At 41.1% G+C, this 23,922-nt stretch overlaps 1 protein-coding gene across 1 annotated transcript in view; it reads left to right on the forward strand.

Annotated features, from left to right (window-relative positions):
- Nucleotides 1–23,922, forward strand: part of col5a1 (procollagen, type V, alpha 1) — a 76,626-nt gene that overhangs the window by 40,166 nt on the left and 12,538 nt on the right. Inside the window, exons 10-49 of the mRNA XM_040000100.1 lie at nucleotides 1,289–1,330; nucleotides 1,853–1,915; nucleotides 2,017–2,091; nucleotides 4,668–4,760; nucleotides 5,221–5,277; nucleotides 5,408–5,461; nucleotides 5,656–5,709; nucleotides 5,868–5,921; nucleotides 6,051–6,104; nucleotides 6,190–6,243; nucleotides 6,727–6,771; nucleotides 7,528–7,581; nucleotides 8,050–8,094; nucleotides 8,835–8,888; nucleotides 8,981–9,025; nucleotides 9,944–9,997; nucleotides 10,989–11,033; nucleotides 11,277–11,330; nucleotides 11,964–12,008; nucleotides 12,130–12,183; nucleotides 13,882–13,989; nucleotides 15,365–15,418; nucleotides 16,393–16,446; nucleotides 17,238–17,282; nucleotides 17,471–17,524; nucleotides 17,611–17,655; nucleotides 17,752–17,805; nucleotides 17,905–17,958; nucleotides 18,057–18,110; nucleotides 18,739–18,846; nucleotides 18,961–19,050; nucleotides 19,564–19,617; nucleotides 19,908–20,015; nucleotides 20,114–20,221; nucleotides 21,291–21,344; nucleotides 21,472–21,525; nucleotides 21,626–21,733; nucleotides 21,815–21,868; nucleotides 21,987–22,094; nucleotides 23,807–23,860. Coding sequence (XP_039856034.1) covers nucleotides 1,289–1,330; nucleotides 1,853–1,915; nucleotides 2,017–2,091; nucleotides 4,668–4,760; nucleotides 5,221–5,277; nucleotides 5,408–5,461; nucleotides 5,656–5,709; nucleotides 5,868–5,921; nucleotides 6,051–6,104; nucleotides 6,190–6,243; nucleotides 6,727–6,771; nucleotides 7,528–7,581; nucleotides 8,050–8,094; nucleotides 8,835–8,888; nucleotides 8,981–9,025; nucleotides 9,944–9,997; nucleotides 10,989–11,033; nucleotides 11,277–11,330; nucleotides 11,964–12,008; nucleotides 12,130–12,183; nucleotides 13,882–13,989; nucleotides 15,365–15,418; nucleotides 16,393–16,446; nucleotides 17,238–17,282; nucleotides 17,471–17,524; nucleotides 17,611–17,655; nucleotides 17,752–17,805; nucleotides 17,905–17,958; nucleotides 18,057–18,110; nucleotides 18,739–18,846; nucleotides 18,961–19,050; nucleotides 19,564–19,617; nucleotides 19,908–20,015; nucleotides 20,114–20,221; nucleotides 21,291–21,344; nucleotides 21,472–21,525; nucleotides 21,626–21,733; nucleotides 21,815–21,868; nucleotides 21,987–22,094; nucleotides 23,807–23,860 — 2,517 coding nt within the window. The remainder of the gene's footprint in view (nucleotides 1–1,288; nucleotides 1,331–1,852; nucleotides 1,916–2,016; nucleotides 2,092–4,667; nucleotides 4,761–5,220; nucleotides 5,278–5,407; nucleotides 5,462–5,655; nucleotides 5,710–5,867; nucleotides 5,922–6,050; nucleotides 6,105–6,189; nucleotides 6,244–6,726; nucleotides 6,772–7,527; nucleotides 7,582–8,049; nucleotides 8,095–8,834; nucleotides 8,889–8,980; nucleotides 9,026–9,943; nucleotides 9,998–10,988; nucleotides 11,034–11,276; nucleotides 11,331–11,963; nucleotides 12,009–12,129; nucleotides 12,184–13,881; nucleotides 13,990–15,364; nucleotides 15,419–16,392; nucleotides 16,447–17,237; nucleotides 17,283–17,470; nucleotides 17,525–17,610; nucleotides 17,656–17,751; nucleotides 17,806–17,904; nucleotides 17,959–18,056; nucleotides 18,111–18,738; nucleotides 18,847–18,960; nucleotides 19,051–19,563; nucleotides 19,618–19,907; nucleotides 20,016–20,113; nucleotides 20,222–21,290; nucleotides 21,345–21,471; nucleotides 21,526–21,625; nucleotides 21,734–21,814; nucleotides 21,869–21,986; nucleotides 22,095–23,806; nucleotides 23,861–23,922) is intronic.

Consider the following 23,922-nt stretch of genomic DNA (forward strand, 5'->3'; position numbering starts at 1 on the left):
AATACAGCACCAGCTGTTTTACTTCAAACAGAAGTCATGGAGCTCCACCACTCTGTGACTGAGTGCCTTCAGTGTTTACAAAAGGAGTTCATGTTTTTTGAGTCCACTTCCTTAATGACCTTTTGTGTATGCACACGTATAAGCATGCTGGAACACACATACGCAACCTCCCAGTGTGCTTTTGTCCCTTTGCAACATGCAAAAAACTGTGAGGTAGAAAACTAAGAAAGCTAAAAAATTACAAAAGGGCAACATGTTATAGTACAGCCCTTGACTGAGGGTGTAATTCCCCTGTAACTGAGTGGACTTTCTATGTATTTTTTTTAAAAAAGTATGCAATAAGATTTACCTACAAATACTTAATGATAGGTACACTAAAATAAGGACCTAACAAGTCCGTTTTTTACAGGAAAGACGCTTCTGTAAATACATTTATTTGGTCAGTAAGTAATTTTAAGTAGCACAACGTCTGGATATTTTGCAGGAATTTTGACAGAAATTATGCTACAAGTACAAGTGTGGGCTGTATTATGAAGTGCTAACTTCAATGAAAAATAAATACATGTACAGACCCAGCCCCTCAATCAGTAGCCACAATGCAGGTGACACACAGGAATAACTGCAGGGATTGAAGAAAAAAAAAAAAACAAGTCTGAAGGAAGTGTTTAAAATAAAAATGTTCTGAAGGCAGCTTGAACTTTGGAGAGTGGGCAGAATTTTAATCTCAGAAAACAAAAAGCCAAATTGCTACCACAAGAGCAAACAAGGCGGTATTTATGTAGCTGCAGAGCTGCACTGATGCATCTGTTAAGTCAGATCCTTGAGTCTTTGAGACATTGAAATGAGATGAACTGCTATTATTGCCTTTGCAGTGTTACTGATCAGGCCTAACCCTAACCCAAACACTAACCCTACACTTAGACTGAACTAATTCCAAAATGTTCATAGGCATGGCTAAACTGGCTTTATGTTTCAGTTTGCATGTGTGAATAAGTTTAACATCCCCACTGATCTGATTAGCCCTTAACTGAACTTGTCCGGGTAGGGGAAGCACCTCAGGATGGCTTTGCCTGTTGTTTGCAGCCACTCTCTCGTTCTCTGTGGATCGACTGCAAACACAGCTGCAGTGACAGGCATGCATGCACATGAGTCAGCAAAGATGGGAACATGATGAAGGGACAAGTTTACAAGTGAACGTTTTCCTGTGTATTGTACTCAAGTGTGACAGTGTTGTTTGCAGCCACGTGCTTATGAATGAGGCCTAATGATTTGTGCTTGTGTGTTTCAGGGAATGTTAGTGGAAGGTCCGGCTGGGCCTGAAGGGCCAACAGTAAGTCAATCTTCCTGTCTCTTAACTTCCTGTGTTTTCCTTTTTTTTTTCCCCCCCTCGCATCGTAATCGCTGCCGTTTTTCTTGGCAGCCGCTTGGTAAAGAAAAGCCAATAGAGCTTCCTTTCACGCATTCATTGTTTGTCTGCACTACCAGAAAATTCGAGTTTTAATGCTTTGCTGGCTCCCGATGCAAAAAGGAGTGGCCCGAGCAGTTCCCCCAAAGCGGTTTTTGGACTTGATTAGATGTCGAAGGAACGTCGTCATTTATTTAGGAAGATTCCTTTAATACAGATTTGCTTTGACACCCTGCAGATGGAGTCCAGCCACTGAAGCGTTGCACTACAATATAAACAAATAAGAATACCCCACAAAGATTTACAGCTTCACAGCCTCTCTTATAAAATATTGCCACATGCACATTCCGTTCTGCTGTATGTGACCATTTTGCAAGATGAAGGCAAAACCTTGTGTTGTATTGTGTGTATATATAGAAGTTAAATGAGGTCTTCTGTTTAAAATAGGGTCTCCCTGGACCCCCAGGTGCTTCCGGCCCACCAGGCAGTCCTGGAGATTCTGGAGAGAGGGTAAGGGTTTTTTGTTTTTTTTTAAATGTCCTAAACATCACCAGAGGTTTACAAATACAAATAATAAAACACTCACTTGTGTTTGTAATTTCCCATCTAAGGGTCTTCCAGGTCGTCCTGGTCTTCCTGGTGCTGATGGCCTGCCAGGACCTCCTGGAACTGTCCTGATGCTGCCTGTAAGTAAAATACAATTCTTCTTCTTCTTCTTCCAAAGTCAGAAATTCTAACTTAGTGCTTTAATCCTTGTTTAACCTCCTTTAAGACCAATTGTTATTACTGACACCGTGTTTTAGCGATAACTTATACAATGAAGTGGAATAAAGGGGGTTTCCCATCAAGCCATTTATGATGAGCTTAACCCTTACGAGTAGGGGTGGGTTTTGATAATCGATTTATCGATTAAAATCGATTCTGGCTTGGATAACGTGATATCGATTCATTAAAACCCTGAATCGATTTTTTAATATAAATTTATTTTGCCCGAAATGCCAGAATCTCAGGTGAAACCTCACAAAATTTCAACAACCACCAAACAGCTAAAACAGTGAATGAGAGCAGGAACACGGATTCTGCACATAAATGTAAACACAAAGCGCGGACCCGCCGACACATCAGAATCAGTGAGATGTCGCCTTTCTCACCCGAGGGCACGGACACGGTCGGGCCTGAAAGCCAACAGCTCACTGATTCCGATGTTTCGGCGGGTCCGCGCTTTGTGTTTACGCCCTTTTTGCACTGATTCTAAAGCTGTTAGTTTGATCTCTCTCCAAACAATATTGACCGAACCAGCAGCAAGAGAAGATCCAAACTATGCTTCACATAAACATCATCATGGATTCCCTCTGACTTTTGCTGTTTTGCTTCCACCACACTTCATGCACAGCTCTCTCTCTCTCTCTCTCTCTCTGTACTTCAAGAACAGTTTCCCGTCTAAAAATCTGTTTTCTTCATTATTCGCTTGCTTGTTACGCACAAGTCTACCATTGTTTACAGCGCTGTCGGCCGCTGTTTTTTTCCTTTCACTTACTTCCGAAAAGAAAAACTAATTTCTGCTGTTCAATACTGAACAAATTGAAACTTTTTAAAATTATGCAAAATGCAAAACGCTCAACCGTGTCTCTAATAAAATTGCTGTAACTTCAGAGGTAATGTTCATGTGTTGATTAATGGTTTTCTTTCGTTTTTGATGTACTGCAGAATATTTTTATAAAATCCCAGGCCAGGAAAATCACCTTCATGTTTTTCTGTGTTTTATCTTCAGCTACTTTGACACAGAAGCATCTGCTGTGATGCTCACACCTTTGATGAAGTCTTGCGAGTGTCAGCTTCCTTTTTATAGATACAAAAATATGTAAATGTACTGATCTGAATTAGAATATTTCTGACTGTCTGAGGCAAAATTTCCCAGATACAAATTGAATTGAATCGAATCGTGGATCGAATCGTTTCGGGACCTTGTGAATCGGAATCGAATCGATTCTAGAAATCAGTAACGATACTCAGCCCTACTAACGAGCGTTTTGTTGCATAAATATGTGCTTCAACATGTTGAGTGAGATTCTTAAATAACAGCTGTAATGTCAGCTGCTTTAAGTTCACAAACACAAATCCTAGCCAAGTCAGCAAAGTTAATGCTACTGAGCATCTTTTTTTTTTCTATGTCAGACTTGACCGCAACAGTTGCTCAGACATCCTAATAGCTTCCTGTGATGTCTACCTCCTCCGCTTTCTTTATTAGGTGCTGGGAAAATGCTGCTGCTGCGGTTGTAACTGATTAGTTGTGCAGATACAGAGTTGTGGTTTCAGGTTTCCTCAAAAACTGTCTGGCGGAGTCATGTGGCAAGCTCTGTCTGGACAAGGTGTTCTGGTGTATCCACTGGCAGAAAGCCGGCGATCCTTGAGCTCCAAGTCTAATGAGAAACACGCCTTCTCCATCATTTCAAGACGTTCTGTCTTGAAATGATGGAGTCAACATGAGCAGCACGGCAGGGTTAGGTGGCAAATCTAGACACTGGTGAAGCAGCTTCTCTTTGTCCTCTGTGGACGTCTGGCTTTTTTTTTTTTAGCCATTTCTTGATAAATCAGAACATCTCGTTTGGATGGCAGAGATCGAATCAAGTGGACGAAGAAAAACTGCGGGATTTGTGGGAAAATATGAAAAAATATTGTTTTTATTCAGCTGCAGTACATCTGACTCATCCCTGATGTTCTAGATCAACGGTTTGTATTTTGCTTCGTGGCAACAACCCTCTCTGTGACTTTGAAATCCTGCACAGCATTTCACTGCTGTGTTGCCTCTGCATCTGTAGCTCAACTGACAGTCAGTCTCCTGAGGACTGTGCCGTGTAATCCAAACCAAGATGTCTGGCCCAAACAAAGTCAAGAGTTGCACCATAGGCATGAATATTCATGTTAGGGTGTAATGCTGGCTTATCACCACCAGATGGCAGTCGAATGTGAACATTATGGCCTGCAAGCAGCCATGGATGGAGCTGATTTGACAGCTGGAGGCTGTAGCATAGTTGTTGTTGTTTTTTTTGTTGTTGTTTTTCTTAAATGGACAGACTGTATTAAAGAAATATTAGAGCTATTGTTGGTAACAGTGTGTGGCTGTATAAACTTAAAAGATTAATTTTGCCACAGGCCAGCACTTTAGTCCTTACACATGCTTCTCTTGGCTCTCATTTTTTTGTTTCTTGTGTATTCCTTTTTATGGGACTGAGGTCTCACCAAGCTATCATTCCTTCCATAGTTCAGACTCAGCGCCGGAGGTGACTCTGGGCAGAAGGGACCTGCTGTATCAGCACAGGAGGCCCAGATGCAAGCCATCATGCAGCAGGCTAGGGTAACAGTTTACACCTTCACATTTATGCTATTTTTACTGCTCTTTGTTGCTAAACTCTGCGAACTATAAGATTCTCATGTGGAAAATATCTTATTTCAGATGATTTCATTCTATACTTTTAACTTTTTTCCCTCACTTCTCCTCAAATGTCATATTTTTTTTTATTTTTGTTTCGTTTTTAACATTTTGTTACTGCTTATCACATGACTTTTACTGTATTTGTGGCACATTTCCTACAATGTTCTTCCTCATTTATTATTAATAGATGCTGCATTTTGTGAATTAAGTTTAACATTAACATGCAGAGCACAAGTATAGACACAGTATACAGCAGAGACAAATATGAATTGCTAAATCTGCTGCAGTTCTATTCACACATGAGCTAAATTGTCCTCTTTCCTTCTTTTCCATATGTTTCATTTGATTTCATTTCTATGTTATTTCTCCTTTCTTTGGTCAGCTGGCTATGCGCGGTCCTACAGGGCCAATGGGTTTGACTGGCAGACCTGGACCGCTGGTATGTATGGCAAATCACCTCCCAGCAAAAACACTGAAGCACAAATACTCTGATCTGCAGATTCTGTGGCACACAGGATGGTCTTGCTCAATTGTTATATGAATTTTTAGTCAGTATTTTTCTTTTTAAGGGTCCTCCTGGTGTACCAGGACTGAAGGGGGAGTCTGGAGAGGCAGGACCTCAGGTAATCACCATGCTACATTCTGTTTTCAGGATCTGTTTCTGATCATATCAGTCTAAGCAAATGTGGAAATGTGTTCACTAATGCTGAGCCTTTGTAATATTCCGTTACTAGCAAATCAGCTGAAAAGCCTAATTTAGGTGGATAGATTGGAAATGAAAAAGATGGCTCAGTGATTTACAGCACCTTTGTTTTAGGGACCACGTGGACCTTTGGGAACCCCTGGACCTCCTGGAAAGCCTGGTAGACGAGTAAGTTGTCAACCAAGCTATTCAGCAGCAAAGAAGTAATATTAAGACTAAGCATGATAGTTTTTATGCACTTCACAGTGTTTGTTTGCGATTGCAAATAGTAAATGCTCTGTGATTGTCTTGATCTGGAGGTAGAACATGTGCTGTTGCTTTTACAGGGTCGCTCTGGAGCTGATGGTGCCAGGGGCATGCCAGGACAGACTGGACCAAAGGTATGTCGTCTTTTCCATTCACGATGCACTTAAATGTGCCACTTTTGATAAAAAGATTTTTTTGAAGTTAATTTTTAAGCTGAGGTGGTGATCTATATCATTAAATGTTCTTTTTTCCCCACTTTTAAGGGAGACAGAGGATTTGATGGTCTGGCTGGACTTCCTGGTGAAAAAGGACACAGAGTAAGCATTTTAACCTTTAACCTGAGAGGTGTGTGCCTGTTGGAATTTGGACAACAGTTAAACATGTTCATATTTGTTTTCACAGGGTGAACCCGGCCCCCATGGACCTCCTGGTGGTCCTGGAGAGGATGGAGAGAGGGTAAAACAAAAAAAAGAAAAGAACTTCACTCCTGCCCCTTCATTTTCTTATCAACCTCAAGTGCTGTGCACACGAAGTCGCACTATCTGAATTTGTTCTGCTCTTGCACAAATGACTTCTTTGCAGGATTCTTCCCAAACGCACCGTTCTGTCATTATTTGAATTGCACTTGCACTTCCTCTTCCTACTTTCTCCTTCTCGTCGATTTCGTTCCTTATAATACGTTCAGTTTTTTCTTTTTGCAAAAATACCTTTTCCCAATTTCCCTCACCTTCTCCATTAAACACAACTGATGCAACTTGATCCCCCACTTCCTCTGTTTCTTCATTATGTTTTCACATTACACACACACACACACACACACACACACACACACACACACACACACACACACACACACACACACACTTGCACATCCTCACTTTCTCCTCCATTATAATTCACTGTCTGTTCCACAGCCTGACCTGCTCTTCTCTTTCCCAGGGAGATGATGGAGAGATCGGACCCAGGGGACTTCCTGGTGAACCAGTGAGTGATCACATATATTACCATTCAGTCTTACACTCAGGGAAATGTATAAGAGCTGCAGGCCTGCTGTCATCATGTTATTGTGTTACTGAACAATCATACTGTCGGCTGGTATCATATATCACATTTTCATAGTCATATAGACTTGGAATTTTTTATTTTTTAGTGCTATTGTGGTGCAAAGTGAATGTTGATCAGAACTCATGTGTACAGGGGAATCTCTAGTGGTGAGAAAAGCAAGCAGAACACATCAAGCTTCTTTTAATAGCCTCCCACACCCCGCCTCACCCATGCAGGATACTCCCTGCGGAGGGTGGAAAAGACAGGAAAAGGAGAAACCATCAGAAAGCCCTTGATATTGCATGTTATGATCTTTTTTATCCACCAGGGTGCGCTACATTGGTTTGAATTCACACAGTCAGGACAATCCATCTACTTGGGTAACTGTAGCTGTGAGGCATGGCACACAGAAAAAAAATCACAGCACTGTTTCATGGGTACGGCTGAGGGAAATGCAAGAGTAGTAAAAAAAAAGAGAGAGAGAAAGAAAGAAAGAAGGAAAAAAAGGAGAGCGGGCTTCAGCTTTCCCTCACATCTCACTCTGTAGAAAATCCTCAAGGACATTTGGAAAGTGAGGTTATTTCCAGCAGTATAATTTTGAAACTTGATTTAGCTGAACGTGTTTAATAATGCATCAGTCCTTTTTCACAGGTGTGATATCACTCTCAATCTCATTTCCCTTCATTTTTACCACAGGGGCCTCGGGGTTTGCTGGGACCAAAAGGACCTCAGGGACCTCCTGGACCACCTGTGAGTGCCCACCCCCCACCCAACCCTCTCATCTCTCCTTCAACTTCTCAACTTTTCATATCTAGCAATAGATTTACAGTTTAGAGAGCGGAATCAATTTTTTAGCATCTCATAAGCGGCGAGAGAAAAGGGAAGGGCAAACAACAACCACGGGGAAATACAAAACTCAATATCTCTCAGACACAATATACAAAAGAGTAGCATATGTTATTGAGTTTAACTTCAGCTTCTCTGATAGATGTCTACAGTGCAGTGAGGCTTCAATCTAATTTGTTCCAGCGGATTTAATTTAACGTGGACACTGCACATTTTTGAAACTGATATCTCTCTGTAGGAGTTAGCGATTCAAATACATCAGACTTTAAAATTCATTCACACAGTCGATTCTGTCCATTTTAGTCTTTTATAGATTTGCTGCCTTTCCCTTTTCATTTTTTGTTCTTAATGTTCTTTTGTCACCTGCTGTAGGGCGTTACTGGAATGGATGGCCACCCTGGACCCAAGGGAAACATAGTAAGTGAAGCTTGAATGAACTAAAGTGCCTATATGTGCAAACTCTCAGATAAACCAACACGCACAATTTCAATTTCAATCAACGTTTGCTTAATTTCACCCTCAAAAAAGCCCATGATGTGCCCTCATGGGCAAACACACACAAGCACACACACACCAGTTCAATCAGACATTAAGACATAATGAAGAATAGGCTGCCTGTGTTTAGGTCTATTTGAGCAGTCCACCTCGGCCGCTTGTACCATTCCAGCTCAATTTCAGGCAGCGCCCGGCTGTAATGAGAGAATGCCTAACTGAAGCAGCTCCTTTGTTCTGTTGGGAACGATCCAACGAGGTAGAGATGAACGACCAGGAGCGTTCCCCGACTCTTGGCCTGAGGAAATATAATTGATTGCCAGTTATCTCATTGGGAAAGGTGTTGTTGTGTTTGTGCCTCAGCAGTTTCTTTCATTAGGAAAGCAGTTGCGGTAATGTGCACTGTGTGCGTGTCTCTTACCTCGAGCCGTGGAAAGATGCTACTCCATCAGTCCAAAAGTTGTGGCTTATTGTGTTGTTATGAGGTAATCATGCAGAAGTGTGCTACTGCTTCTCATTTATATTTTTTCAGAGGAAATTTTCCCCTTTGCTGGACAATACTGGTCACCAAATCAGTTTCATATTCACACAGCCTGGTTGAAAATCAATAAATTATTTAGTCTTTTCTACATGGGGAGATTTCTAAAACAATTTTTCTTTTTCAGGGACCCCAAGGAGAGCCAGGACCTCCCGGACAGCAAGGCAACCCAGGAGCCCAGGTGAGTGATGAAAATGTAGTGTGATTTTAGATCTTTCTTTCTCGGAAGTGTGAAATGAAAGCTTGCTGATCATTTTTGTATCCTCCCCACAGGGACTTGCAGGGCCTCAAGGACCCATTGGACCTCCAGGAGAGAAGGTAACATACCACGTGACTCTAAAATCCTGTAACTCCACTAAAAAAAACTCTAAGATGCTTTAAAAACAAAAAGAATCAGAATGTATAAAATAGCTGGTCGCATTCATTTTCATGAGCGGAAAGCCAAGTTGCTATCTTATTCAGAAATGCTTATCACACAATTATGCAAATGCCTCCTCATCCCCAATGCAGGACTAAATGTTGCCTTGTAGACGGTACAGACAGATTTGAATCCTGATACATTTTAATTTCATTTCAGCTAAATTACATTGGCTAACTTATATGGAGCACACTCACTTTATTATTGAGCATTTGGGATTTGGTAATGTAGGTACCGCGTGTGCCCTGATTTTAAAAGACATTAAAGCCATCATGATATTTGCTAAGTGTAATAAAGCGAAGCAGTAGACTTAAATCGTAGATCTTTGTCTTAAGAGCTTGAATTTAATACAGCACATTCAATACATATGCAAGACTTTGCCACCCCAAAACACCATGTACATAATTTTTGGGACTAGAGCTAATGAGCATAACAAAGAGAAAAGAAATCTGCATCCTATTATCATCATGATTAATTTTATGTGTTCGTTACCTTTGCTTGTCTAAGAATCCTACTGTTTGTCTTTTGGCCACGGAGGTTAAAATGAATTATAATGACAATAAATGAAATTTTACGCACACTCATCATCACCAAAGGATGACAGCTACAGGATTTTGTGATCCCCTGGGTTCTGGTGTCATGTGTGGGTTTCTGGGATATGTCTCGCCAGCATTTGAATGGATTATGTAACAATAGTCAGTGTTATATCAGCTAAACCTCACGTTGTTGTTATACCGATAGACATCTATATCCTGTGATGGCTCCGTGTGCTCTTGTTATCTTGTCATGTTTACTCTGACCTTCTATCATCTACCCAGGGCCCGACCGGAAAGCCAGGCTTGCCAGGAATGCCAGGAGCCGATGGCCCACCGGTGAGTTTTTAGGCCACGTTTCCAAAGAGCCGTATTTCCTCTTTTCCCTCCCCTCTGTCTGTTTATAAAGAGTTTTTTATAGGTAGCTGTGAGAACTCACAATTTTAAAGCCATATCTCTAATTTTATTTTATACAGCCTTTTGCTTCACAGGATAAAACACATCACAACAGACGAACAACACACGCACACTGAGGCGCACTTTATATAGGCAAACAGTCCCTCTGACATCCCTGCACAGACAGTACACCTGCTATAATGGCAGATGTTTCTTGGAAGGTACCAGGTGGCACCTAAGAGAGATAGGGCCAAGATTTGAATAACTACAGGGCAAGAAAAAGATGTTAAAAAAAAGCAAAACAGAAAAAGGAGATAAAGTAGAGCCCCACGACACACAATATCTCTCAGCCTTTTAATAATTTCTTTTGAGGGTAGTTCTCCCTGAGTTACACAGCCAGGCTGTTCCTGTTAAATCTGTTTTGTTGCATATAAAGCAAGCACAATATTCCAAACCTTAGTGCTCCCTTTCTGCCTCTTCCCTTGTATCTGTTTCTCTCTCCATCCTCATATCACTAATAGCCCATCAGAGGGTTTGCACAGCTCCTTTTGTTAATGAGAATGCAATCATTTTCCTCTTAGTCCTTTCAGATGAGCATCCATGCATGTGTGTGGATGTGCGCGTTTTTTGATGAGGTGGAGTTTTGTGTCATACATGCACGATGCTGTTTGCTATATTGCTTGTACAAAATTAAGAAAATGACAGTCTGTGCTTTTCGAGCTCAGTGATAGTTAGTAGGGCCTCTTTAATACAAATCTCAAATGCAATTAGACTGCAATGGCTCTATTTTTTTTTTTTTTTGCAGTTTTCCACTTTGATACGTCCCTCCAACAGTTTTAATAACCTAATTTCTCTGTTTAAGGGGCCTTGTGGTATTTATGGTAGTAATTATCCTCAAATGAAATGCCATAATATTGCTCTTAATAATTCACAGGGTCACCCTGGAAAAGAGGGGCCTTCTGGAGAGAAAGGCCACATGGTGAGTTTTATTACATTTGCTTCCCATGAGCTAGCTTTCATTTCTTCCTTCCTTTATTTACGCTTTTCTCGCTTTTTCGTTTCCCCTCCTGTTGTCCTTGTTCAGAAACATTTGCATAAAATGTGTTTGCATTCACGAAGATAAGATTAGCAAAATGTGTGTGTGTGTGTGTGTGTGTGTGTGCATGCTTGGATTGTTAAAAACTACGTGCTGCAAACTCTTATTAAATATTTGTCTTTCTAGGGCCCTCCTGGCCCTCAAGGACCTATTGGTTATCCTGGGCCTCGAGGCGTGAAGGTGAGTTGATTATCAACCACTAAGAAATTAATTTTATGTATTTTTTTGTACTTTGCATTTAATGTGTTAATAGTTCCCCAATATCTCATTTGAGTGTTGTTGTTGTTGTTGTTTTTTTGGTGTTTGGCCAACCAGACTAGTGTGATTTTGCAAATAAATAAATAAAAATCCCCTTAAAAATGTTTTGTATAGGCTTCTGTCCGTGTTTGTCAGAAAGACTGAGATGGCAAAGGGGCTGATAACAGTTCAAGGTGCACAGCCCTCTCCTTCCTCTATGCCATTAGTATCTGATGAAACCGAGACAAAAGAATTCCCATCAAATAATTATTGGAAAGAAAGTGTGACTGATCCAATCATTAAAGCTGCTACTGAGCTAGGGGGATCACACAAGTGGCTCGACTCGTAGCTAATAGTCCCCCTGTTACATGGCTGAAGTCTGCTCTCAGGGAAGATGAAAAGATTGGTCAAGAAGGAAGAAACTTTGTATGCTAATTTATACACCAAAACAATGAAAATGAATCCATCCTAAAGAGTATCCTCTTTTGCACAATTTACTTGTAAGTTTTAAAAAAAGTGTAGCCGTCCGTTATCCTCCCCACTGGTTTGTAATTTCTGCCTGTTCTTGTATCACAGGGAGCTGACGGTGTGCGTGGCCTTAAAGGACACAAGGGTGAAAAGGTAAAGGAATTCAAACAGCCGGCTAAAAAACGTCTAAGAAAGTTGTGTGGACTTATTTGATCATCTCTGCATGCATACCAATCAAATGGTTTCAACATCGTTTTCTTTATCCTTCTGCTAGGGAGAAGACGGCTTCCCCGGCTTCAAGGGAGATATGGGTATCAAAGGCGACAGGGTAAGGCTTGTTTGTTTAAACTTGACTGCTGGATGAATCACTCAAATGATCACATTAATGAAACAACTCTTAAGTGCTGCACTCAGAACTAGCTTTGTTTTATTGGGGGGGTGAGGGTGACCTTTATCCACAGTAAGTGAAAGGAGCAACCACTCCTGTCACTTTATCCACTTTCATTGCCTAAGCCTCTGTGACTACCGTGGAATTGTGGCTAATGAGCAAACATAAGGTGTTGTTCCAGTTGACAAGCGGTTTGTGTGCGTGCGTTTGTTTTAATGTGAGCAGTTTCCAATTTCTTTTCCATCCCCATTGCCTCTTTCCAGTCAGTCCTAACCTCGACAACTTTAGGAGAAAAGCGCGACTTTGACAGGTTTTCCCGACTACAGCCTCTTTCTCCAAAGTGCTTCAGGGATTTACACTGTCAAGTCTTAAGAAAAAAATGCTTTCTACAGTAAGAAACATAACTTGCACAAGCTAATACTTCAAACATCAACCCTCCAATCCCTGACCAGGCTGTCTCTAGCTGAGCATAGAAAGGAAGGAGAAATCAATGGCACTTTAAACCCCTTTAAACCCGGGAGAGAGACATGGGGCTCCGGCTTATTTTCCTCTGGAGATGCAGCAGATCCAGATGAAAGCAAAGATTTGAGGAGGCCCTCTGCTTTGGAGATGCACATAGACCGGAATCTAAATGACTCATTTTGAAGCGTGCCTATGAAAAGTGTGTGAGTGTGCTCAATTTAAAGTGTTCTGTTTGATGAGCTTGCAAGTGTGAGTCAAGTACAGTTTGTCTGATGCCGTTTTAAGTGCTGGTGTGTGAGCACACTGGCTTTGCCTTCAACTCTGCGCAAGCCTTTAGCTAGATATCTTTTTACACACCACCAGGTCTCATGCAACAGTGACTGGCTGTCAGAGTGAGTTTGTAGTCTGTCACTTAATATGTGTCCCGCTTGAAGGAAAGCACACTTAAAAAGAGAAGCAATATTAAAATAGCTAATTTCTTTAATGATGAAGGAACAGAAATTAGCATCCTTAAGCACCTTTTTACTCACAACAGTTTTGAAATATAAACAAAGAATTGATTGATTTCTTCGATGAATAATAAAAGCAAAGCATTCTTAAGTTATAGAGCAAAAAGTGACCATATTTGTGCAAGAGGATGGAGGTCTAAGTTGTCAAAAGTGCAAGCTAGCTTGGTTAGCAACCAGCTAATTAGTGCTAATAGATGTTTTGCAGGCACGTGACCGCTTACCACAGTCTTGTAGGACATTTCGCTCAAGTGATTGAATAGCCTACTAAACATTATGTAAATGAGATAAACTATGGCGACTATGAGTAAACATACAAGTTGATATACTCCCTCAGAGGAAGTAAAATACTTTAAAGGCAAGCATCTTGCTTATTAAGGCAACAAGCTATAGACTATAGAGAGCAAAACTGTTTTTTTATACCAGTCATAGCAAAATACTTGTTTCAGATCTCTCTTATAGTACCCAGATTTATTGTAATCACCTTAGAAAGCTATATGAGTGGAAAAATATTCCCACTGATGCTACTAATTTGTGAATGCACAGTCAATAGAATAATCTTTGCAAAACTTGAGGGGAAAGATGAGCTCAAGTACCTTGTTTTTGTTTGTTTGTTTGTTTACCATACAGGCTAATGGCATTTGTATTTTTTACATCTTGTGCTTTCCAGGGAGAACTTGGACCAGCAGGACCCAGAGGTGAAGATGGCCCCGAGGGGCCAAAGGGTCGTTCCGGGCTTCCAGGAGATGCTGGTCCTCTTGGCCCAAGTGGTGAGAAGGTGAGCTTCTTAAAAAAACTGACTTAAACAGAGGCAGAGTAATTGCTTGACTGGTCCAATCCTTATCCAGTGAGGACAGACGAAACTTGTGTTTGTTATTCACAGTGTAATTTAAAAAGCAGATGTCCATCCGAATCTTGGTCACACATTAGCTAACAGCAGTCTCTTTCATGCCTAATTATAGCCTTCACACCAGCTTTTCCCTACACACTGATCCGGTTCTAAAAATACCACTGTAGTGTTTCTGCACGTTTTAATGGAGATGTTACTCGCTAGAATAACAGAGTTTTTATTACTTAAACTCACAGATGCAAAGAGCTTACAGCATACTGTGGGAGAGAGCCAGCCTTCTTTCCTTGCATTAAGTTAGGAATGTACATGGAATTAGGAGATCAGCGAGGTAAAGAAAGTCTGTAGATAACTCGTAAACCCTATTTAGACTGTGTGGGCATCTTCACAAGTGCTGCTATTTTGGTTTATGTAGTTCATGAAAATATCTTGTGTTCAACATTATAAATACTTCTTGCATTGCAAGAATCAAAAAAAATTAAGACACTGCTTTTGCTACAGACATAGCTGAAATAGAGGCTGTGGAATACGGGATTGATGAGATTTATAAGCAGAGTGCTTCATGTATATAGAGCTGTTTGCGGCTACTCTGTAGCAACCTGGCTAATCACAGTAAACACAGTTGGCAGCCTCTGTGTAATGGCTGTAGTGTCCTGCTGCCCTTCAGATGAGTGTAGTAGTTCAGCTGGGTACAGAGAAGGTTCATATACAGTATAATGTATGTGTAGATTATAGGTACTATAGCAAAGACAGTGTTAATATTAAATTATAAATCAACAGACTTACTAGACGTTGTAATTATAAGTTTTAATTTGATGCCAATTTAAATCCTCTGTTGGCTTGAGAATGCTTAATTAAAAACATTTATTTACATTTTTTTTACAGGATTTTATTTGAAATAATCCCATCATCGCCATGCATTTGGCAGATGCCAAAAGCACACATTTCTCTCAAAGTCTGAAACATCTTGTCTTTTTAATATGAGAAGAGGTTATCACTGGTTATCAGGTGTCACGGATTAAGAGGAATAATTTGGTACGGCTCTAATAAGGAGTTTGGTTTGAGGCAGGAGAAGATCAGTGGATTAAGTAAATGCTGCGTTAAATGTTCAGTTTTTACATTTTTACATAGAGCAGGAACCTTATTATGTCTCTTAATTTGATGAATCGTTTCATGGAGCTCAACCTTGTCGTTCTTTTTGTTAAAAGTAGTAAATGAATTTTTGTAAATACTTTTTGATAAACTCTTATAAGTTCCTGTCAGGACCGTATATAACAGTATACTTACTAATCTTTCTCTTTTACAGGGTAAACTCGGAGTTCCTGGATTGCCAGGATACCCAGGAAGACAAGGACCAAAGGTAATTGCATTTATACTGCTAAAGAGCATTGTTATTAATTTACTGATTTTACCATATCCGTGCTCGGTTACAGTAACTACTGTATGTTAATTTGGGCGAGGCACCAATGAAACCAATGATACCGCTAGATGAACATACAGTATTTCACCACCAGTCCCTGGGTTAGCTCTGTGTTATCTGTTAGAGCTTTCTGTGTTCATGGACACATGAACTTGTGTGACACTTGTTAGGGTCAGTCGACTGCTGCTTTTTACTATTTTATTAAGTTCCATATTTGCAGAGCCTGTCAGGTTGGTTTAATTGCTGATCATCTAGCTCTCCAATAGTTTTTTCGTGGCTGAAAATATACCTCCATTCATAAGCCTTTTCAGGTTATGTCTACTTACGTGTAAGTTGTTTAGTGTATGGTGTTAATAATCCCAAATTATTCTCAAATAATTGCCTTTCTTTTTTTTAAACAGTTTTTTTTAATTGTGCTTTAATGTGACTTTATCTTTCTTTTAATTCAGTGTAATAATTTAAATTATGTCTTATTTCCTTGCTTTGGCCAACATTGCTTGTTATTAAACTTACTTGACAATTTAATTTAAGCTAATGTTAGAACTCACAGAGACACAGTTAACCTGACCAAAATGTGCTTTTCTGTGTGTATTTGAAAGAGAACGGGGAAAATAAAAAATACACACACGTGCATGTGCAGGCTGCTTTTGCTGAACTTTTTGATGGCTCATCGTTTAGCCTCTCTGAGGCAAAGCTGCAGTCTGACAAGCGGACATGCTTGAAGCTTCCTGATCAAAGAGCTGGGGATTTGAATATGCTATTTGGTGTCAGCCTTCAGTTGCTGATACAATAGCAATAAAGGAATGCTGTGCATGCAGTCTTCTGTTAAATGTATTAAGCTAGGGGTATAAACAAGGAATATAGTGACTGTGTTTGCTTCTCAAATGATTAATTGCTCTCTTGCTCACACACAGGGATCCCAGGGTTTCCAAGGTTTCCCTGGTGCCAATGGAGAGAAAGGAACTCGGGTATGTATGTAGATAGACTTCTTGATATTCTTCTCATTCCCTCAAGGGTTGGATACAGGCGTACCGCCAGAGACAGGCTCCCGTCCCAGCTCCAGATTTATCAACCTAGTGGAAGTTGCATGGCTCTAACACAAAGCAACAGAGACACAATTGCTCACCATCGCAATTGCTTTTCATTACCACTTGCACAATTCATTTGGATACCCCAAAAGCTTTGTTTATCACTTTGTGGCTCTTGAGCAATGCTTCATTTTCTTTTGTCGAAGGGATGGGTCATTAGCTCGCCTGCAAGAGTAATGGTTTGTCAACACGAGTGGAGCAAGGCGCATTAAGCTTTTTCATCTTCACAAAACATTTGTAAAGTTTATGAGACCCAGCTCCGAGACAGAAAGGGATAATAGAGCTATTAAGATAGTTTCACAACACTTGTTTGAAACTTAAAAAGCTACATAAAAGATTTAATAGTTTTCCTCATTAAATTTGTATGTAGCCAGTGTCATTGTAACACTGCTGCAAAATTGCTATATCATGCATAATTGATTATTAAAATATCATTTTCCAAGGTGGCAATGACTTCACATGTAAGTGAAGATAAATGTTAATGGTCTTTTTTTTTTTACAGTAAATCCTATTTTATTATAAAAAGACTATTTCTGAGCTCATAAATGGCTCAATTGTGCTTGCAAACATGTCTGTCTCCTGGCATTAGAGTCATTCTTCCAGAGGATGCAGGATCTTAATAATGTGAGTGGCATTCCTTTGATCGTTGTGTGTGTTCTTCGTGTCCACAGGGAACAGCAGGAAAGCCGGGCCCACGCGGACAGAGAGGACCAACGGTTAGTCTTACTCAGCAGACTCGTGCTTCCATGCAGATGGCGAACTTGGCACCTGAGTAAAAGTGGCCGTTCGACCTGAGCGTGCTCGAAGGGGAATCCACACTGAGACAATAACCAAGCTTTTCAGATCACATGCATCCTTTACAAACTTTTTTTTTGTTAAAAAGCTTTTTTTTTTCTTTCTTAAGGGGCCTCGAGGAGAGAGAGGACCAAGAGGACCGACAGGAAAAGCTGGTCCAAAGGTGAGTATTAGTATTTATTTTAATGCCACTTTCTGAAATATGTCATTATACATGTTCACATTTGATTCCTTATTTTTTGTGTCCAGGGTAACTCAGGGAATGACGGCCCACCGGGACCTCCCGGTGAGAGGGTACGTACCGTAACAGCATCGCCAGGAGTCATTTTATTCTCGGGACGTGCATAACTCAGTTATTAACTCAATTATGTGCTTTTTAAATTTTTATAGGGATTGCCTGGACCTCAGGGACCAACAGGTTTCCCAGGACCAAAGGGCCCCCCTGTAAGTCCAGACACTCTACTGAAATATGACCTTTGCCCTTTGTCTTTCCATTCTGTGTGACCTTTAATATAAATTCTTTAATTTGTTTGAAATTCTCAGGGACCTGCAGGGAAAGACGGATTGCCAGGACATCCTGGACAGAGAGGAGAAACTGTGAGTGTGTGCTGTGCTTTGGTTATTCAACTCTTTATCTTATATCTATATCCACTGAGGCAACTTTATGACTTTTATTTCCTTTTTATAATACACAGGGATTCCAAGGCAAAACAGGCCCTCCTGGTCCTCCAGGAGTGGTTGGACCTCAGGTGAGTGACAGCCATTGAGTGTTTCTCTTAGTTGCTTCATTGACGCACAGCTTTTTGTTCACTGTATTCCTTTGTGCGCAAACAAATAGCTATCAATTTCCTACAAAAAATAATTAAATATGCATTTGCATTGTTTTTCGAAAAATTAGGCTCTTGCAGAATTACAAACCTTTCACACACAGAAGCACAATAGAAACCTATAAGTTGTCATTAGGAATGCTTTCTTAGCATTTTGCTCGGTGAATGAAAATCGATTTAGCTCCTCTTACCTATATCTCAAGAGCCACGACTTAAGTGTTGTTTATCCTCTTTCATATTTGCAATGGGCTCTTCATCCATTATGCATAAATGTTTAACAGACTTTTCCTCCCAGCCGTTCTGCTAATGCCGGCTGAGGACATTCATAATAATGAAGCTCTATGTGGCTTTAATGACTAGTAAGCCTCCCACACAGCAAATGTTCAGCTTTTCCTCGCCACGTTTCTAATAAATGGAAAAATTGTTATGTCATTTTTGTGTTAATTTGCTGATTTTGCTCTCTGCTTTGTCCCTCTTTTCACACTTCCTCTGTAACTTGGTTTTATACTTTAGTGTTGAATGGGATATATTTATTTATTTTCAATTCTAGGGACCAACAGGTGAGACTGGACAAACGGGAGAACGTGGACACCCTGGACCCCCGGGACCACCTGGTGAGCAAGGTCTGCCTGGAGCTGCAGGAAAAGAAGGAGCCAAGGTGAAACTTGAAGTTCTATTTATTAGTAAACTTTTTTTTTTTTAACACTGTCAGCTAATTAAAATACATGTATGTAACTACAAAGCTCATATTTGTTTCCCATTTCACTTACAGGGTGATCCTGGCCCTGCTGGCCCGTCTGGTAAAGATGGCCCACCTGGGCAAAGAGGTTTCCCTGGAGAGAGAGGTCTGCCTGGTCCTGTGGTTAGTATTGCCTTCTGCTTTGTTTAAAGCCTCGTGACAAAATCAATATCACTCACAGCTTGGTTATTGCATAATAGTTCTGGACTATTAAATTTCTGTAAGAATGCGGTAAACCTCAAGAAATGGAGATGATATCAGATCCACTCGTCAGTAAAGGAACAGCCTGCTCTTGGCTGATTTTTCTATCTTTTTCAAATAATTCTAACTTGACAAAGTCGTGATCTGGTAGTTACGCAACTTATGCTGTTTTCTTCATGCCATTTTATTACAAAGCCTTTTCATTAACCTTAGGATTCAGACTTTATGTGATGCACTAGCTCCTTTGGGTGTTTGCTGCAGTTTTGCCAAACTGTTTTCCCCTTCAACTCTCAACCTTCACTTTGGAGTCTATAGGAGGCTTTCCATCTCATGCTGAGCCTCTTTGCAGATAAGGAGTGCAGTGTAAGGTAGAATGTGTGCTTCCCCAACAGATGTGTTTGTTTTCTGAGGCCTTTATTTCACTCTCATCTGCAGGGAGCTCATGGCCTGAAAGGGAATGAGGGTCCTCCTGGCCCACCTGGCCCTGCTGTGAGTACAATTTACCGCATCCGTATCCCCACTTTGTCACTCTCACCTTCTGTACTCTCTCTGCATCTCTGATATCTTCATAGTAAAGTTCCTACCCTCAGCTATTCCAGACCCTTATATAATATAATGATATGCACTGTTTGCTACTTACATAAGGGAGGTCTGACCTATTTGATGTGCCTGATATTATGCTTTAGTTTCCTGTGTTGGATGTCTTTGATATTAATGGTGTCTTATTTCGATAACTAGCTACCAGCTAGCTAATAACACATTGTGTGGTACTGCTGTAGGGTTCCCCTGGTGAGCGTGGTCCTGCAGGGCCAGCAGGACCTACAGGTCTCCCAGGACGCTCTGGCCCCCAGGGACCTCCAGGCCCTGCTGGAGAGAAAGGTGGACCGGTAAGAGCACCACATTGTAGGAATAGCATGGCTACACTGCACATTTTTGTCTCACTGACAAACACAATGTTGCTCTATGTCAACAATCATTATTTTAGGGAGAGAAAGGACCTCAAGGTCCAGCTGGAAGAGATGGTATTCAGGGACCTGTTGGTCTGCCAGGACCTGGAGGACCTCCTGGCCCACCTGGAGAGGACGGAGACAAGGTACGATAGTATTTTTGGTTTATTTGTATCCACGTGAAGAAAAATATAATGCAATTTAATAAAGCTGCACTTAAATTTCTTTTTTTGGTTTTTGAGCAGTTGTGTTTCACAATCTGTGTCTCTCTGTGTACGCACAGACCTAAACTAGACACTAAACTTTGCAATTGGGCTCCCAGCCAGACCCTCTTGTCTCTTTCTCTGTGACCTTAAAACGCTGTGAGGGGAATTTGTCTGACAGGGTTTGCATCGATTAACAGATCCTTAAAAGGAGAACTGGCCTTGTTGCTGCTTTGTACCCGTCTTTACAAACAGACACAGAGAGAGAGGCAGCGACAGGATGGGTGAAAGTGACCCTTTAGTATTCAGATCCAAGCAACTGCTCATCCCTTCTAAAACATTTGCAGGAAGATCAGCTGCGGAAATACTCAGAGGATAATCTCTCATCCTTTGAAGAATGCCTCAGTTCTTAACTGGCCTTACAACATTCCCCGTGGTGTAAACGGACAAAGAGAATACAGAGGGTATTTGCCATGCAGATAAAAAACGATCTTGCCAGATAATGTTTACATACATTCAGACACTTTCTCATTATAAGCCCAGCTCACAGGGAATGGCCTTTATTTAGGAGACTAAAGCCACCACAGAAAGAGCTTTTTCTGATTCAAACACCAAAGTAAATGCCTTTGGTTTTTGGTGGTTATTAGCATTATTTTTAACACCCACACAGGCATTTGGGGGGAACAAAGTACAAGGTTCAGTTGGTATATTCTGGTTTAAACAGGTTCTGATGGGAGTCATAATATATTCTGTTGTGGCTGCTTGTTCTGTCACTGAGTCAGCCATCACGATAAGCCCCCTTCAGAAGTGACTTATATTTTTTAGAGAAGGAGTGATGTAATTGAGATATCTATAGGCAGATCTAAAGGTACAAAACAATGTCTTTTGAAAGGAAGGACAGTTCAGGCAAATTAGAGATTGTTAAGAATATTCATTGTCAAAGTTTTATTTTCCTTTTATGTGCATACCACTGGCTATTTTTTTGTTTCACGCTTTGATGCTCTCTTCACAGGGAGAGATTGGAGAGCCGGGCCAGAAAGGAAGTAAGGGTGACAAAGGAGAACATGTAAGTTTGTCTGTAGAAAACACATCATTTATTCATTGTTTTGCTTTCTAGAATTCTGAGGCTGATACATGAATTTTAAATACTGAGTGACAGACAAAATTACGCTTTTTCATGTCCCCAACTGCAGGGTCCACCCGGTCCTACTGGCCCTCAAGGACCTGTTGGAGCACCGGGTCCTGCTGTAAGTGTCCATTTTGAGCTATGTGTTCACATTATTCAGTGCCTTATCTATATGTTAGCAGACTGACTCTCATTATCTCATTATCTCTTCTGCTGTGCAGGGTGCAGATGGTGAGCCTGGTCCCAGAGGTCAGCAGGGTATGTTTGGCCAGAAAGGAGATGAAGGATCCAGAGGATTCCCCGGACCTCCAGGCCCAGTTGGTCTGCAGGTGCGAACTAGAGTATTAAGCAAACTTCAACCATGGTTTTATTTAGAAAGATCTGATTAAATAATTTTTTTAACCTTTCAGGGCTTACCTGGTCCACCTGGCGAGAAAGGTGAAACTGGAGATGTTGGCCAAATGGTAAGAGCTTAGTTTGTGCGCATTCTGACTGTGTTATCATTGAGCACATTTACACTACAAGGAGCATGAAGATGAATTCCATTTCTTAAACTGAGGTGGCTCTGCTTGTTGCCTACAGGGTCCACCAGGTCCCCCTGGTCCCAGAGGTCCCTCAGGACCCCCGGGAGCCGACGGTTCTCAGGGACCTCCCGGTGGTATTGGAAACCCTGGTGCTGTTGGAGAAAAGGTAAAACTCTTTTTCTTTTTTTTTTGGATGGAATGATTTTAGCCGGAAACTCAACCATTCATGTGTATAATGTAGTTTGATTAGTCCCATCAGTAGTGGGACTTTTGAGGCTGATAACATAATCAATATTTAATGAGTTGAAATTCTGATATGACACATTCATATCAGCTGTTTAGACTCCTGACGATCGAACTTTTCCTCCGTTATAGATATATTTGCGGTGCTGGGTATGTTTGTTTTCAGACTCACCTGTCATAGAGAAACAGTTTTAACTTGGAGAAGCGAACTTAAAAAAGTCAGATTCATTGTGCTAAGCAGTTTGTTTGGGTTGTGTTTTATACAAAGACTGATACCTCTTGAAAGGCTTTTGCAGCTATTAATATTTCACATGCCTATTTATATGATACCATTTGGGATGTTTTTTCCTACTCGAGAGTGACAGATGCACGCCAAATCGAATGGACAGGGTGTCATTCCCGACAGTAGCCTGCTGCTGGGGTGGAGAGATTATAAATAAATTGTCAAAAAGATCTTACTGCAATTCTAAGAAGATAAATGCATTATTAAAGGCGGCTACAGCTTTCATTTGTTGCTTCTGCTTCATCATCGAGGCCTCCTTTGGTAGTTTTTGCAGCCGCTGGAATGCAGCGCTGTGCAGTTTTTTTGTTTTTTTGTTGTTTTTCAGCGCTTGCTGTCCGGGGTGATGGTATAATTTGCTTTATCTGGTTCGGTCAATAGAATCACCTCTTGCTCCTTTCTAATCTCCCCGAGGATAGCCTGTCCTGCTTCTGTGCAAGCAAACACAGCGGTCTTTGGGCTAATCGGGCGTCAGCTGAGCTGGCATTTTATTATCCAGCCCAGGGAGCTGCCAAGCGACAGAGTCCTGGCCTTTTTTTGGTAAACACATCCCTCACTGTGTGTGATGAGCAGCTGCCTTTTCCTGGTTTTCCTATTCTCAGCAGTCCTTAGTGAAGGTCATCATAAGAATGGAGTCAAGGCCTGTGCAGGGCTTTGGAGGCGCAGCATTGCATAAAACAGCAGCGTACGCCGCTAATACAGGCGGATCAGTGAGGCTTGTAAACAGCCATACCAGCTGCTTAGAGGGAATTTCTTGACAGCATGGAGGCAGATTTTGGAAAACAGCCAGACACTAATTTAGAGTATCAGTTGATGTTCACAACACAGAGCCATTGTTCATGCTAGAGGGAATCTGGATATGCTTATCATAACGAGTCACCGTGCAGCTTGTCGTTGGCTCTGCAGAGCTGTGCCATCAACTGACATCCTTGTTTCCCAAACATGACATGGGCTAATATGTTTCCACTAAACACGTGTGTGGTAGACCTCAGTAGGGAGGACAGTAGTCTCATATGGCAGTGAATAACGATAGTGCCTGGCATATAGGTGAGTCAACAGGGCAACTATCCAATAAGGCAAAAGGAAGAGGACAAGATATATGGGCAGGGTCCAGGGAGAACAGTGAGGTCAGCGCCGTCCTTGCTCCTGCCACCCAGTCTGCCTGCACTTGATGAATTGAAATCTCTTGTGCCATCTCTTTCTATTCCCATTTTTGGTGACAAGGACACTGGGACAGTGAGGGGCTGCAGTAAATTATGGGATTTTTAGAACCACAGTAGATCAACAAATCACTTTACTTGTAATGTATGTCTCTCTCTCACCTACTAATACCCCTTGTTGCCCACCTCTTTCAGGGAGATACCGGTGAAACGGGAGAGCCAGGCCCTCAGGGAGAAGTTGGCCCACCAGTGAGTTATCTCAGTCTATTTCATTTCATTTTTATTAAAAAAAAACACAACAAAGAGTTTAT

This window comes from Simochromis diagramma, unplaced genomic scaffold (assembly GCF_900408965.1).
Source record: "Simochromis diagramma unplaced genomic scaffold, fSimDia1.1 OVJJ01000596.1, whole genome shotgun sequence".
Lineage (NCBI taxonomy): Eukaryota > Metazoa > Chordata > Actinopteri > Cichliformes > Cichlidae > Simochromis > Simochromis diagramma.